The following is a 16,521-nucleotide window of genomic DNA, read 5'->3' on the forward strand; positions in this document are numbered from 1 at the left end:
CATTATTAAATATTTACAAAACAAATGAGTGAATCCCCAAATACTTCTCAACACTTCTGGCATGTTTTATACTGCTTTGTAGTTCCATTTTAATTCTTCATATCCCCTCACTAGATTTTAAGCTTTATAACCAGTTCACTATTATGTCTCTAGAAACTAGTGCCATGTCTGGTACAAATTAGGAGGGATTGTTTTAAACTGTAACTCTGTCATATTTTAGCCATCCATAGCTTCCCTCATCGGAGTAAGCATGTAGATATTTGTATAAGAACTCCACGGCCCTTCATGGTGTGCATTCTGCCAGCTGCTGGCTCCTTTTCTTCACCTCTATCTTTCATCACTCCAGAGACCACTTGCATATTTTATGCCCCCCTTTTCTGAACATTTGCTCTCTGGAGATGCCTTCTCATCTCTGTGTTGAAAATGGCACTATGAGGGGCTGCCTTCTTGAACCTGGGATGGCTGAGTGGTTGCTGCATGCACACAAAAGCTGAGAATGTAGCAGGAATTTTCTAACATTCCTGTTCTCAACTCTCTTATTCCCTCTCAACTGTTGACCATCATTTCCTTCTTATAATTTTCCTCTTCACTAACAGGGAGTATCCCTCAGACAAGAATTACTTTATTTTTCTTAACATCCTCACTTTATCTGGCAAATGAAAGAATGTAGTAAATATTTGTAGGGTGAGCAAATTGAAGAATTTGGTTTTTTCTAAGCAAGTGAATGAGTTTTCTATAAAAGATGTTAAAGCAATGATATATTTACCAGGTTGTTTTTCACATTTGTACCGGGTTGTCCCCTATTTGTTTTCACAGTGTAGTCAGCAGGTCAAAAGATAACCCCTGAATCATACAAAGCAAAGAATGAAATGCTATGGGAGAGAAGACCTCCATGTGAACTGAGGGGCTAATGGAAACCCGACACTTGGATTTTCAGAACTTCAAGATTTCTTTACTAATAGGAATGATTTTGATAATATTTTTAAAAATATTTTATTAATTATGCTGGGAATGCATTGTGACATTTATAAAAGTTCTTACAATATATCTTAGTTGAATTCACCCCCTCTATCATTCTCCTTTATCCTCCTTCCCCAATTCCTGGAATAGTTTCAACAGGTCTCATTTTTACATTTACATACATGTGTACACAGTATTTATACCATATTCACCCTCCTCCACCCTTTCCTCATATCATCCCCCTCCCAGGCAGGATCTGTTCTGCTCTCCTGTTCTCTGTTTTTGTCAAAAGACAAAAGATAGCTATACATTGCTATCTTGGTTTAAGATAGCTATACATTGATTTCCTTGTGACATTTCCATGTATATATGTATGACAGACCTAATATGAATATAAGCAATATTATGAAAAACAATTCACGCTAAGGGGAGGCACATACAAAGGGCGGGGGTAAAAGAAGGAAGTTAAGAAGGTGAATATGGTTGATGTACTTCCTATACAAGAATGAATATAGAATTTTTAAACCTGTTGTTGCTAATCTTAATGAAAACTTCAGTTAGCTTGAGCAGAGAATGTTTCCGATGGATCTGTTAAAGCTGTAACATATCTGGGTCATTCACTTTCGTGTAGATTTTATAAGAGTCAAAACACAAAAATACTAAAGTGTTAGAAAAGAAGATCTGCTATGTTGACATGAACCTTGCAGTTTAAGAAGGCCATGAAGCTTGAACTTTTTCTTCCTCCTTTGTAGATATGTCTTCTCCAACTACTATGAAGAAGCCTGAAAAGCCATTATTCAGCTCCACATCTCCACAGGACTCTTCACCAAGACTGAGCACTTTCCCCCAACACCACCACCCCGGAATACCTGGAGTTGCACACAGTGGTGAGGAGTTTGAAGTGTAGAGCAATGACTTTCCCCTTTTCCATAGTTCCAAACCCTTAGGGTGGAGCAAAAGTTTATAATTATAGCTATGGTGAGCTTATTTTCTCAATCCACAGGGAATGTGGGTCACAGTCGGATGAAATATTTTCTCATATCAATTTATAAGAAAAGATTTTCAATGTTATATAACAACAATAATATTTACATTTTATTTCAAAATTGCCTTTATTGGAAGGACACAAGGACTTAGAAAAATGGGGTACATTGTTATCTTAACTGCAACTTCAAGACTAGACCTAATTCTGTGTATTCTGCATAGAGAAAGATGGGATTTTAAATATATTGCTGATTTTAAAGTTTTTCCAAAGGCATTAAGATATATAGGCACTATTTCTGTAGATCATATTTTCTATACGCAAATCATTTACTTTTTTGTGAATGAAATTAACCAGGAAATAAAAAGATATGCTTCCTATGACAGCTGTTTTATATGCACAAATCTTTGGGCCAGTATGCTTGATATTATGTCTAATAACTTAATTTGATTAAGAAAAAGTATCCAGTATTTCACATTTAAATTTAAATCATTTATTTGTAAATCTTTCAAACATTAAAAATGAAATATACTTAGTAATTATTACTGTATACTTTCTACTTAGTACTCTTAAGTCCTAGAAAGGAGTAAACTAAAAGTTTTATATATAAAACTGCAAAGTTTTATATATATAAATACATTTTAGTGACATTCCTCTTATTGCTCTTAATTTTAGTTAGGTAATCCTCATCCTTCAGGCTAACTGAATCTGCTTTTTAAAATCTTTTCCCATAGAATGTAACATCTATTAAAGTCCTTAAGTTTAATTTGTAAGTGTATGTTGACATTAATTGTTGCTATATTTAAAAATGAATGGACTTTATTGTTATCATTAAGAAAATTATGAAGTTGAGAGAGGAATATACAAATTAAATGTGGTGTAAGAATTTTTACATTTTTCGTACTACAAAATAGGTTAAAAAAATCAATAGCTATTACATAGATTTGTAATGTTGTATACTTGGCCAAATTTAATTCAGAAGTCATATATTACCTGTGCTTTATGACATCTGATTAAAAGGTCATAGTTCTAAAGTTTGAGAAAAAGCTAAACAGTATATTTTTACATGAGGAAATATGAGATACTTAGAATAAACCTTATACTTTGGTTCTTATTTGTGAAGTATCTAATATATGAGGAACCTTGGTTAAGGAAGACAGTTTCTATCCTTAGAAAGCTTATGACATAGTGGAGAGTCAGTACCACATCACTGGCCAGGCATCTAATCCGAATAGGACAGGTACTTGGAGGAGGCTTAGATGCCTCTGAAGTAAATTTGAAGGATGAGTTCACCACAAAAGGGAAAACAAGTGAGAAGGAAGAGTGTTTCAAGCAGAGACAACAAAGCTTACCGATGCATTAAAGGTGACTACAGCAAAATATATCCAAAGATGAGTCCAAAGAAGTCGTCCAGGACTGGGTCCAAAAACACATGAGAACCACAAGGACTTTTCTCAGGAAGCAGTAGGAAGCTATTGAAAGATTTTTAGCAGAGAAGTTACACAATTGTAATGGTACTTTTAAAGAAAATTGTTCATATAAAACTATAAAGGATGTATTGCAATGAGCAAGAATGGAGGAATAAAGATAATTTGGAAGTGCTTCCAATAATGTAGGCAAGAAATACATATGTACATAGTTATATGTTCTTTCAAAATGAAGAAAAATATTTTTTTCCTTTTTTTTAAAGAGCAAGGATGACTTACTGATCTGTCAGGTAGCCATTTTTACTTTCAATTTGAAATATGAAATTCTACCCAGTTATGTTAGGCCCACTACAGCTCAAAAAGACAAAGTACCAGACTCTCTAGAGATTCAAGCTGAGGTTTGAGTAGTGCCAGTTCAGTTGAAAAGAGATCTCTTCCAGAGCTACTCAGGCTAAATTGGCCCCCAAATCTAGAGGACCCAAGATAGAGCTATGTGTGTACGTTTCAATAGTTTGTGTACAGATGTGAACAAAGACCATGGTTCAAAAATTGACCTGAGGATAAGATCACTTAGACACTAAGTAAAAAGATGCTCAATTGCACTTAGCTGTATTTACTTAAATTATAATTTCAAATGGGTATATGTGTACAATACTTCAATAAGGAATTTTGTTTTAAGAAGTATACAGTTCTCTGAAATCCTTCTTTGATGGGGGATGCTCAAATTTTTGTGTGTGAAAGATTACTTGAGATACTAGTTTAAAATGAACATTCTGGTACCTCTTTCCTGCTGGTCTTTATCTATTAGGTCTATGGTTAAGCCTAGGAATCAGCACTATTATAACCATCTGGAGAATTCTAAGAAACAGTTCCCAAGACAATCAGGGAGCATAGTTGTGACCATAAAATTAAATTTATGATTCTTTTATGATATTATTTCTTAATTTCTTGTATATCCTGAAAGTTTTCTTTGTGAGAAATGAGCAGTATCCCTTAAAAAGTTCTTTATTTTTGGACATAATTATGAAGTTGGAAAAGTCATTCCAGATGATTTTCATTTATAGGTCATGGAAAGAATTTATTTTTCATATTGTTCATTAAGTTGTCTCATAAACATTAAACACTTATCATTTGTAATTTTCCATGCCTTGGATCAAAATATTAAGAAAAAATAGACATTTAATCTTTACTTCTATGTATATTAGTTGATTCTTTTAATTGATACTTATAATTATTTCCTTCAACTTCATAGAGTTAAATATATCTCTATAAATATACTTATATTTTCTCTAACTTTAAAACTTAATTATATTTTTAAAACTAAATAATTATAATCATACTAATGTTGAAGTTACATTAAATATAAACATTTTTCACATTGTATGGTTGTTATAGAGTTCTCTCTGTCAAATTATTATAAAATATATGATTCATGGGCAATTTTATGTATCTACCTAAATGATTTAAATTTGCATTTGGGTGGGTTTTATTCTTGGTCTTACCTTAATATTATCTTTGAATGTACATATACTAAAAGTTAGAATAGAAAGAAAAATATTTGTAGATAGATCTCTTTTGATTTTGAAAGGAACATCTTTATTAAGAAAAAGAGTTCCCAGGCCCTATGTTTTCATATTCAAAAATATTCATATAATGACCAGGTAATTATTCATGAGATGAACTTTTTTGTGTATTAATTGTTGACTTCCCTTCTAAACAGCTGTCAGCTAGGGTATATAGGGGGATGATTTGTTGAAGTTGGATTACACTTCTATTTAAATTTTAGTAGAAAATTTGTGGTCTCCTGCCCTCTAATTAAGGCTGTGACTTGATCTGGACTTAGGGAGACAGGACTTTAATCAAAGAATGTGTTTTTGATGGGAAATAACTTTACTCCAAGAAATGTTTTATCCAGTGTTGGCATAACCTGTTAAAGAGAAACTTCTTTTTTCAATCACTCATGGATCTAGAAAGTGATCATTAATTCCCTAGGGGAGGGTTATGTCTGTGCTTCCTTAGTGGTACTAGCATTGAAAATGAAAGTGAGAGAATACTTTATTTCAGGAAAGCTTGGTTAAATCATGGGAAAAGGTGAATTGCCACCAGTGTTACAGTTTCACAACATTCTTTAGAATTGGAATGAAACAATAAGACAATGAGCTGACAAGTCATTCTTAACTTTTCTGTCTTCTGCAGTCATCTCAACTCGAACTCCGCCTCCTCCCTCACCGTTGCCATTTCCAACACAAGCTATCCTTCCTCCAGCTCCATCAAGCTACTTTTCTCATCCAACAATCAGATATCCTCCCCACCTGAATCCTCAGGATACTCTGAAGAACTATGTACCTTCTTATGACCCATCCAGTCCGCAAACCAGCCAGGTAAAAATAAAAGAAAAAATAAGATTAGAACCTGAGGGAGATGGGACAGGTCTAACTGTAAGACATGAAGGTTAGTCAGACAGTATGTCTGGCAGAACATCAAGCCTTGCAATCCATCTTCAGGAAGTTTCTTGGTGACTCAATAAGTTTTTACGTGAAGGTGGCTGACTGACAGGTAGGAAATGTGTTGCCCCAAAGGGGTACATTTGTGAAGATGTTTTTGGTTTAATGTCTTTGGATTTTCATTGACTGAGGGGAAAGTTTATGCAGAATGTTCATTGCCAGAAAGCTCTGAGCTGGAGTTCACACCTCTGAAATACTTGGTTTGATACAGAGACAGAGTGCTTATTTCAGGCAGGAGCAAGGTATGTGCGAAAATAAACACATTCAAAAGAACGTATGGTGGTATTTATAGACCAGTTATTAGGTATTAAAATCAGCTTTGGTAATGTAAACATGTCCAGTGTTTGATGACTCCTTGAATATTCTTTGCAGGGACATGACTTACATTTAATAATGAGTGGTGTTACTAGAAGCTTCTTTTTTTTTTTTTTGTAAACACACAGTTGTGGGTTTAGGGATGCATTATATTAGTGTAGTGACTCATGTGCATTTCTTTCCTTAGACATGTGATGTCTTCTAGGGGAGAGGTCACTTCTTAGGGATTTGATGTAAGAGGATTTTCTACAATTAGGTAGACAGTCTTTGTGCCAAAAATGGATCTATCAATAATTATATTCACAATCTGCAATATAATTTTGAGCTTCTTGACTTTCCTGCTTTAACTCCAAAACTTCTGTTCACTTCTTATTAGATCTTTAATTTTTTGGGAGATCTTCATAACATTCTATCATTACTGCTGTTAAGTTACTGAAATTAGAGTCAGTAATATATCAATCATAATTAACAAAGAAGTGTCATAAACAAATTTTTGTCTTCATTTGTTAAAATTAAGCAAAATGGTTCTTTCTGAATGTTTTATTTTCAATAATAACATATCCATAACCCTTTGGGTTACATAGAAAGTCACCTTTGCTTTTAGCTCTACTGACTAATATACTAAACCAAGTATTATATTTTGAAGTTAAACTTATTATTTGTATTTTAGAAGAAAATGTTCAAATGGTGTAATGACTGTAATACCATTGACAACTGAGTAAGAGAGTGGGATCTTAGTATACCAGTTTAGACATGAGACTTGCTGTCAGAGCATGTATTCAAAAGTCTCAGTTCCATAGAGCATTTTGCTAGACTCAGCTGGGAACAGTGCACCCAAGGTCTGATTTTAATTTGTGTAGAATTTCCATGAATAGCAAAGTCTAATTAAGACATCCATTAAAAGTCCTTAACGTTAATTCAGTGTGGAAAATCTTAAGAGTTCCATTGGATTTTTTTTAAAACTGATGTCTTAATTAAGCACTGTTAGGGGAAAAATTATGCAAATTAAAATCAGACCCTTAGTGTTATGCATTTCTTTAATTATTCAGTGCTTGTTTTACGTATATTTCTATTTCTTTATAAGTTAAGAGAGCATATTAGGTTATAATCTGCCTATATTGTTCTCAGTTTTTTTTTTTAAGTTCTCAAGGTAAAGATCAAGCTTCTAAATGAAGCATCTTACTGTCATATCAGTTAAAAGCCAAAAGCCAAAAAAAAGCCTCTGAGGATTTTGTATAATAGGAGCAATGTAGTAAATAGGATAATCCTTTTCCAATGCAGCTCGGCTTCATCTTCAGATAAGACACTCTTTTTCATATCTCCAGTATGAGAGTTCATCTCATAGAAGCTTGAAAAGACAGAAGCTTCATAGCTTAGGTTCACCTGTTCAAACTGAAGAGAAAACTGAAGTGGAAAAAAACCAACCCATTCTTCTCACCCTGAGTTTCAGAAAAGTCTGTATTGGCTTAAGAATTCTTTCTTTGTTCCTGTTATTACTTCTAAATGGGTAAAATGTCTGTCAGTTCCTGCTCATTCAATTGCAGTAGACAAAGTTTTTCGACTGGGTAGGCAGGGGAATATATTTGGCAGCAGCATGTCCTTGAAATTATTGTCACTTTGCTCCTGCTCCAGGTAGGTACTACCAGACCATTTTGCTCATCTATATACAGAAACACTTTTGTCAATGTTATCACTAGTGATAAACTGAGAGCTCTCTTCTTCCTTCAATAAGATATATAAAGCAGTCCTTTGCAAGGTTCAAATAACCAAAAGTTGATGATCTCCTATAGAAACAAACTATATTTCCCTTTGAAAGGAAAATGAGTCTTTATAGTAAAGCAGAAATACTTTTTTAGGAACATTATATCTGCTTTGATGTTTAACGCCAACTCAAAACCAATTAATTTGCATTTCAAAATTGAACTCTTGATATTCACCTCCTTAGCAGTAGAAATGGGAGAAAAATGAGAACTCAGTGGCCATTCACCTACAGTCAGCTGCTCCTTCCCAGCCTTCTCCAGCACTGTGCTGATTTGGATTGTTAAGCAAGTGAGATGCCTTTTCCTCTCCACAGCAATGTGGAGATGAATTGCATTACTGCTTCACCACTTATAGTGAGACAGCCATGCTATTCGATGGAATATTTTGAGTAAAATTAGTTTAAAGATACAACTCTGCCATAGGTTTCCTAGAGGAAAAATCTGGTCAGTTTTCCTGCCATAAAGTTAAATACTTAGAATTACTCATGATCAATAGTCAGGCTCTTCAAGTAGTACATTTTCTTTATGGAATAAAAAAGTAGCCTCTGAGAAACCCAATCAAAGACTTGGTTATGTTTCTAAGTCACAGTATTGAAGTGCTATTATTTACTTATCTTATATAAAGAAATATCTGCTTTTCATTTATGTGTAGGTATTTAGATAAATATTCTGCTTCATTGCTTTTTTTGCTTGTAATGGTTGAGACTATAAGGACTATATGTGTGTGGAGAATAACTTCCTAGAGAGTGGTGTGAACATCATGCAGTGGAGAATTACACAAGTGTCATCAAAAATAGCATTCTTTGTCTAGAATAATATATTCCAAGATTTCTTCAAACAGTGTGTACCCTTAAAATTTTGTCAACTACCACAAGAACTACTTTTCCACTATGGGGCTAAAACTCAGATAATAGTATCTTTTCTGTTCTTGTCCAAGGAGTGTTCTCAGTTAATTCTCACGAATGTTGATAGTAAATGTTTTATGTAACTCTTCATGTACAGCAATGGAAAAAGTAACTCAAATAGCAGTGTGCACTTGTTCTCTTGACTCACTTCAGTACATTTTAATTTTCTTTGGGAATCTTTTATTTGTAGGTATAAAGTCAGACATAATTTAACAGTTTATTTCATTGTGTGCATCTGAAATTTTAGATGCTTTAAATCTAATTCTATCTGCTTTTATTAGTAAATCATTAAAAGTTGAGTGGAGCTCCTAGAGTCTAAATTGCCTGTGTGTGTGTGTGTGTGTGTGTGTGTGTGTGTGTGTGTATGTGTGTGTGTGTTTGTGACTGAGAGAGAGCGAGAGCCAGACTTTTGTATGCAGAAGAATGGAAACAGCGAGACTATAAAGTTGGATGTGTTTTCCTTTTCTAGACAATCTTGTGTCTCTTGTATCAGTGATACCATTTCTTAGGAGGAAAATTTTGTTTTAAAAAACAAACTGACTCAGTATAGAAATTGAAGAGCACTAGATACGGAGTCTCTGGGTACTAACTGTAGATAGCTGAGGAAAAAAATTGCATTTTAGTGTGAGCTAAGCTTTGGAGTCTCCATGTGAGTTTCCTGGCCTACTAAATGAAAGGATCAAGTCTACTTGCTCTCAGGGGTATTGTAAAGACAGCATCACCCATACCAAGTTCTTTGAAGATGAAAAACTTTTTAAAAATACTGCCGCTTCTTATTACTACTAACCATTGATTGGCCTCCAGATTTGAGAGGGCCTGCGTGGTGGTTACACATCATGCAGGATCCAGGTGGCTACATGGCTGATTGGAGTTGTTGGAAAGATGACTGCCTTTTGGATTGTTTCACCCGGCATTCTGTTTTTGTTTTGTAGCCTAACAGCAGTGGTCAAGTAGTAGGGAAAGTGCCTGGCCATTTCACTCCTGTCTTGGCACCCTCTCCCCATCCCAGTGCAGTGCGACCTGTGACCCTGACCATGACAGATTCTAAACCCATCACTACATCCACTGAAGGTGAGGCAGCTTCACCTACAGCAACCAGTAAGTATTTCTGTAGGAAATGAGAAATGTCCATCAAAGGCACCTTTGGATATCTGATCCAAGGTGGAAAACACTTTTCCAGCTACCTGACCAGATGGAGATTTCTCATTTAAGTGGAGCTAGCAGGCATGTATGTGGTCTGGCTTTCACATGCTGTCTCTTATCAAATCTCCTTCAGTATATCAGATTTGAAAAGAGAGAAGCATATTTGTTTGAGTAAACAACTATAACAAAAATAATAAGTCATGCCTGCTCGTTCAAAGTTATACATGGAAATTGCACTGAATAACATAACACAATGTGCAGGGTATTGTATCACCAAAAGAGAGATTACATAATTGTTACTTATTGGAGCATCCTATAGCAGTCAAGCCCCTCCACCAGACAGACTGAATCAGTAAAATAATTGCATGTTTACCTGACTGTAGGTTATGTCATTGTTAGAAACAGTCACACAATATTGGTTACAGGCGAGAACATTTCAAAGCTGAGTGTTAGGCACATGCAAGCTACTTGCACTCTCAGGTTCTTCAGCTTTTTCTTTAAACTTTTTAATTATTTTGCCTATCATGGTACATCAGATACTATGCTTATTAGCATGGCCATAACATTTTAAATGTCATAGATTTAGTTACTGCGCTTAAATAGCACATATCAATAAGCCAAATGACTCCTTTGCTTCTTTATATGGAATACTCACAAGTATATAAAAATAGATTTCCAATTGGCTTCACCCAAACTACCAGCTTCTTAGAACTGGAGCTGGTGTGCACAGATTGGTGAGTGGAATGGGTTAAGTTCCAGTTTAGAGGAATTAGCATGTGCTCCACAACTATGCATATGTCTTGGAGTCAGACAATTTTTCTTTCCTAGAGCAAGGAACTCCTTATGCTCTGGAAACTCCCATGTGAAATTAGATAGAGGCGCCACTAGTCTACTCTTGGTTGGCTGTTGGAAAGACACTCTTTTTTGATGACTTCTGAAAAACTAAGAAGGAATACAAGAAAAATAGACAGTGCTTTAAGTGAATATTCAGCATTTTTTTTCTCAAAATTCTTGAGCCCTAAAAGCTAGTAAATGCAGATAGGTTTTTAATGCCCATCAATAATCATTAATGCTAAGTAATTGACTTATTGGCAGAGGGTCCTCCCTCAGTGAATACTTCATTAAATGGGCAGATGGATGAGATTTGATCAGGAAAAACCAAAATTTTCTATGTTTTAAAAATTTGCTATATACTTTATGGTCACTAAAAAACTATACAAACTTTATAAGAGTGTATCATGGCATATTTGTGCAGTTAACAGTTTAAATAAAAGCACATATAAAACAAGATTTTTTTTGAAAAAGTAATTGACAGACTATCGTAGGATAAATGTTCAAAACCAAGTTCCAGAAACTTCTGGTGCCTCATTTATGTTGATACTAATATGTAAGATTTGGGGAAGACTCAGACCTAAGTAATCACAGCCCACTTATGGGAGTACCTTCAGCCTGTTTGTTAAAGAATTGCTTCTGTGCTCACCTACAGGTTGTTTAAAAAGGGATCTGATTTGACTAGTAAAATCACAAAATATTCAAAAGGCATATCTTCATTCTATAAAGATGACTGCATCATTCCATTTTCCACTCCTACATAAGAGAAATACAGTGAGTCATTTTTCTTTCCTATCAACAAACTTGTAGCTCCAGCTCCCCAGGCACCAGTGATAATGAGAAACTGGTCACTGAGTTGATAAGCCAGTCAAGTTAAAGAAAATACAGAGGCTAAGGCAGCCTCTTCTTCATGATTGAAAAGAAAGAACAGCATAGATCTAGTGTTGCTGTGTAAGGTTGAAGCTCTTTTCTGACTCTCCAGCCTGTGTTGCATTCCAAAGGCTTGGAGTTGGAGAGTTGAGGCCCCTGGTTGCATGGGCCCTTTATCCAGGAGTAACTAAAAGATGAATTGTGAGCATCTTTGATGGTTTTGAAAAGTTGACCTAAAAAAGGCTATGGAATCACATTTTGCAGACTGTTAAATTAACATGGCAGAATTAATATATTGATTTTTTAAAAACCATCCTATTGAAAATTCATGTCTACTTCCTTAGACTTAATTTGCTGAGGTTTTAAACCAAGCGAATAGCTTTCTTCAGACTTACAAGTGTAACTGCCATGGACAGTGGGGTTAGTGCTAGGAAGATACGTTAGTACTTTTCTTGTAAAAAAAAAAAAAAGCAAAATTCTTTAGGAATAGGAAGAACTTTTCTGTGGAAAATTTACCACTCTGCACCAAAACGTACTTGTACAAAAAGTACTTGGAAAGGAGAACGCAACTTTGCAAGGAGTAGTCACCCTATGTACTTATTACCGATGACCAAATATTTAAAAGGTGCCACTGACTCCCTTCCTGACTCCCTTCCTGGCCAATCATAAGAACTGATTTTTTTTTTACATTTATGAATTATTTTAAAAATGTTTCTGTTAAACTTGAGGGCATTTTCACATTAAATAAAATACTGATCTAATTCATTCTATTTGCTACAATACATGGGCTCCTCCTTCAGAATAGTAATACTGGGTTTTTCTTTCTAATAATAGTTTTAAGTAAGACATTTTCATCTCAGACTCATATTCATCAGTCACGACCACTTGCAGCCTCTCATTAAAAGTGATCACTTTTTCCTGACAATCTTGCAGTCTGCTCTTACATTTAGAATCATAGGCCATCATTTATTCTTCCATTATTAAACCAGTAATATCTAGGAAAAAGCTACATCTAGGAAAAAGGACCCTTCTATGTAGCCAATCCTTGACACCCCTGCATGACAGTATTGGAGCTCATAAGTGAGAAACCCACACCAAAGATAGGATGTTTTAGTTGGATAGATTTTTTTTTAGGGGGAATAAACTAGCAGGTTTGAAATCAATTACCATTTCTTTCTATCACTTGGTATTCACTCAGTCAAAAAAGAAATGCAGACACTCTTTTTGGTTGCAAATCCCACTTTTCTGGGATTCTTATACATGGACAGGGTGTTCATTCTGATAGTTCACAATTTTTATCTTTGTTTTTGTTCTTCCTTAATCAGCTTACACAGCCTCAGGCACATCTCAAGCCAATCGATATGTGGGACTAAGCCCAAGAGACCCATCCTTCCTACATCAGCAACAGGTGGGCACGTTTCACACAGGTGTAATGGGGTGGCCACGCTTTGCTTCGGCGCTTTTCTCCATGTTGCCTCTCAGATCTGGACTCAGGATGGGGCTCACGGGGCTTCTGAGACTGAAATTGATCACCTCATTTTCCAAAATTTTTTCTCATTTATCCTTTGTTTCTCACCTCTCTCAACAGAGTTTCTCAAATTGGCTCACAACTTCTTCCATCTCCATAGCATATATTGATAATATCCATGAACACTACTGTGTTTCAACCAGAGTGTTTTTCTTAGTCTTACTGGCTATTGAGAACTTACTGGCCTCTGGCTTTCAAAGGCAAACATTAAGAATCAATTTAAAAGCCAACTAGAGTAGAAGCAGTACATAACTTGTGCTTCTTAAGTAATCCCATATTTTCCAGATGTTTTCCTCCTCATTTTTGTGTTTTAGTCCAAGAAGATGAGTTATGAGGCTAAAATCTCAGGCGACACTTCATTCCTAGTTTAATAGGTTTAAATTGTTTTAGTGATTTCAGACGTGATAAAACACTTTTTTGGTTCTGCTTTCTTACATCATTTATGTTTCAAGTAGCATTTTAAATTTCACATCTCATTAATGCTGTAAATTTAATGCAAATGAAGTGTTTACCCAAACTGTGAAAATATTCAGCCAGGATTAATAGTGGCTTATAAACAAATTAGCCACAGTCAAAAGCATGCACCATAACAATATAGAAATCCCATGATCCTAGTTACAGGATAACAGGTATAATTCTAAACACTTCAGAATTTAAATATATTTTATGATGCATATGTTTGTTGCTGTCAAATTTTGATGAGCGAGCAGTCTTAAATTAACAATATGCAATATATATATAGGGAAAAGTAGGCCATATGAGGTAAGAATGATCTTATGCTAACCAGCTTGCTCTGAATTTTTGAGTTGTCGCATATGTAAGCAAACCTATGCAAGTACTTATGCCCGCCTATTTTGCTCTAGACCTTTCCACCTCACTTACATTTAGTGTGGCCTCTTAACTGTACTCCATGTGGAGTTCTTGCATCTTTCCCATTCGCAGACTGAGGTGGCACACTGCATATATTGAAGGTCACCACATGCAGAATTCAGAGAAAATCATAAAGATGATGGCTTATTCATGACACTTGACGTTTTGCCAGGCTTTAAAAAAAGGAAAACAAAACAAAAGAGTGAGAACTAACTGAAAACATCTGTATACAGTTATGAAAGTACCAAATAATAATTAGTGGTTTTTACCAGCCATTGACTTTTCAACATAATTCTCTGGAATGCTACTTTTTCACCTCTAAAATTGCTGTAATATGAAATGTGTTATAATTACTATAATATGGTTCAATTTAACAAATGTATGTGTTCATTGTGTTTTTTAAAACATATGCAGGATTTATAGATTTAGAAATTTGTTCATTTAAAAATAATTACACATTTTTTGCAGAAATATTTTTGTCATGGGATTCACATTATTCTTTATTCTCTAATTTCCAGTTAATTTTTAATTCACAAAACATGCCTCTATTATTTAAACCTTCAATCCTAAACACATTTAGAATATTATCACCAATTTCCTATACTCAGAAGCAGTCTTCCTCTCCCTCTGTCCTAACTCATGGCAGCTTTAATTTTCTTATCTCTTATGACTAGTGTTGGAGTCTCATTTAATTATAATCACAAAATGATATAAAATCACATTAATATAAAAGTTATTCTCTTTTCATAGGTAGAAAGATAAATCAAGAAAACTTAGTAAGCATCATGAAAATAAGAGTCTTAATATAGATAGAGATCTGGGCACATATTACCAGAAAAAATCATATATGATTTCTAGAACCACAGACAATTTAAATAAAAGACTGTCTCTTGTTATTTAGGTGGACAGTGTTAAGAAAAAACCACTTAAAATATGGACATATTTTCTTCAGCCCAAATGTAGTTTATACCTATGGAATACTTGATGTACATTGATCTTTGGAAGAGAAGAACTATATATGCTTCACAGTTAAAAATTTTAAATACCATGCAGGTAGATCATTTGTCCTCTGTGTAATGAAAGAGTTAGTGTGACTATTAATTTGAAGACGCCCAGTATTCCAAATTCATAGTGAACTGTAATTTTGAGGCTTGCATAAAATAAATGTAAATGCATATCATATTACATATGTATATTGCCAAACTAAGACTCCAGTTAAAGGCCTATTATTTTTAACATTTCAAATTTTAAGACTAGTAGAGATGAAGTTTTATGTTTACTAAGAATGGAGGGACAGAAATAGTTTAAATGGTTTCAGTAGAATAAAGGTTATTCTTTCCTACAGCAGAAATGAGATTGATTTACTGTGTCCTTTCATTACTTTACCAAGATTTAAAAGAGACCACTCTTCTAACGTCAGGCTCTAAATGCATTTGGTTTAAAGCACTCAATGATGAATGAAAAGGAAAATCAAGGGGTACATGAAATAAAAGTAATCAATCATTTTATATTAGCTAGGAGGAATTCAAAATTAGAAAGGCAATGGTTTTCGTTTGAGAGAGCTCTATTAAACATTGCCCATAACCTTTAATATACATGACCCCTTAAGAATAAATATCGTCACCAGGTACATTCTTCAGTTCATGGTGGTTGCTTTATAAAGATTATCCATTTAGGTTATGAAAAGTATTGATGTGAATTGTTGAGTGCTATTTTTTCTTTGCAAAAGAACTTTAATATAGCTTACATAAATTAAGAGTTACCAATAAATTTTAAATTATTGAATAATTTTAGCTATCTTATAATCTTTCTACAAACTGACACTACACTAGAGCTTTCAGTATAGTCATTTTTGATACATCAGTTTTCTGGCATTCTTAAACTGAGATGGACAATACCATCATATAATCTACCTATAAGAGTAATACAGTATTTGTATTGGCCAATCTGAATAGTAAAAGTATGTGTTTGTATGCTTATTAACCTGATACACAGAGTTGTTACTAGTAATTAAACATTTGTGTGCTCCTTTTTATAATGGTTATTATTGATTAATGCTGGCTAGAAATAGCTAGTTTTTTTCTGACACTGAAATTTTATCTATCATAACAAGTATGATATCTCATTTGGATTTGAAAAATAAATTCACATAATTATGAGGAATATTTCAGAAAAGATTCATGTAAACCAGTTGATAACTTGCCATTAAAAATAGCTCTCCCTAATTAGTCATAATAATCAGCTCATACCAGCTGATCAGGACTTGACTTTAGAGTTTTTCTTTATCATTTAACACTATCCTGAGTATTGTTTGAGGTCTGGAACATGTCTGTTCAGGGATTATTGGCTTAGTAAATGCATTCACTGTTGGCATGGGAGAAATCTGAAAATCAACTTCAAATGGAGCTTCATTCTTTTCTAACTTT

At 34.3% G+C, this 16,521-nt stretch overlaps 1 protein-coding gene across 14 annotated transcripts in view; it reads left to right on the forward strand.

The window, feature by feature from the left end:
* Nfib (nuclear factor I B) overlaps positions 1-16,521 on the forward strand; it is a 442,869-nt gene that overhangs the window by 380,338 nt on the left and 46,010 nt on the right. For 6 of the 14 annotated variants that reach the window (XM_074051836.1, XM_074051840.1, XM_074051839.1 and 3 more), the window contains 4 exons: positions 1,713-1,847; positions 5,566-5,750; positions 9,786-9,951; positions 13,023-13,105. In XM_074051836.1, the coding sequence (XP_073907937.1) occupies positions 1,713-1,847; positions 5,566-5,750; positions 9,786-9,951; positions 13,023-13,105 (569 nt within the window). The remainder of the gene's footprint in view (positions 1-1,712; positions 1,848-5,565; positions 5,751-9,785; positions 9,952-13,022; positions 13,106-16,521) is intronic. The other 8 variants (XM_074051844.1, XM_074051846.1, XM_074051847.1 and 5 more) reach the window with 3 other exon arrangements.

The sequence above is a fragment of the Castor canadensis genome, chromosome 13, assembly GCF_047511655.1.
Source record: "Castor canadensis chromosome 13, mCasCan1.hap1v2, whole genome shotgun sequence".
Classification (NCBI taxonomy): domain Eukaryota; kingdom Metazoa; phylum Chordata; class Mammalia; order Rodentia; family Castoridae; genus Castor; species Castor canadensis.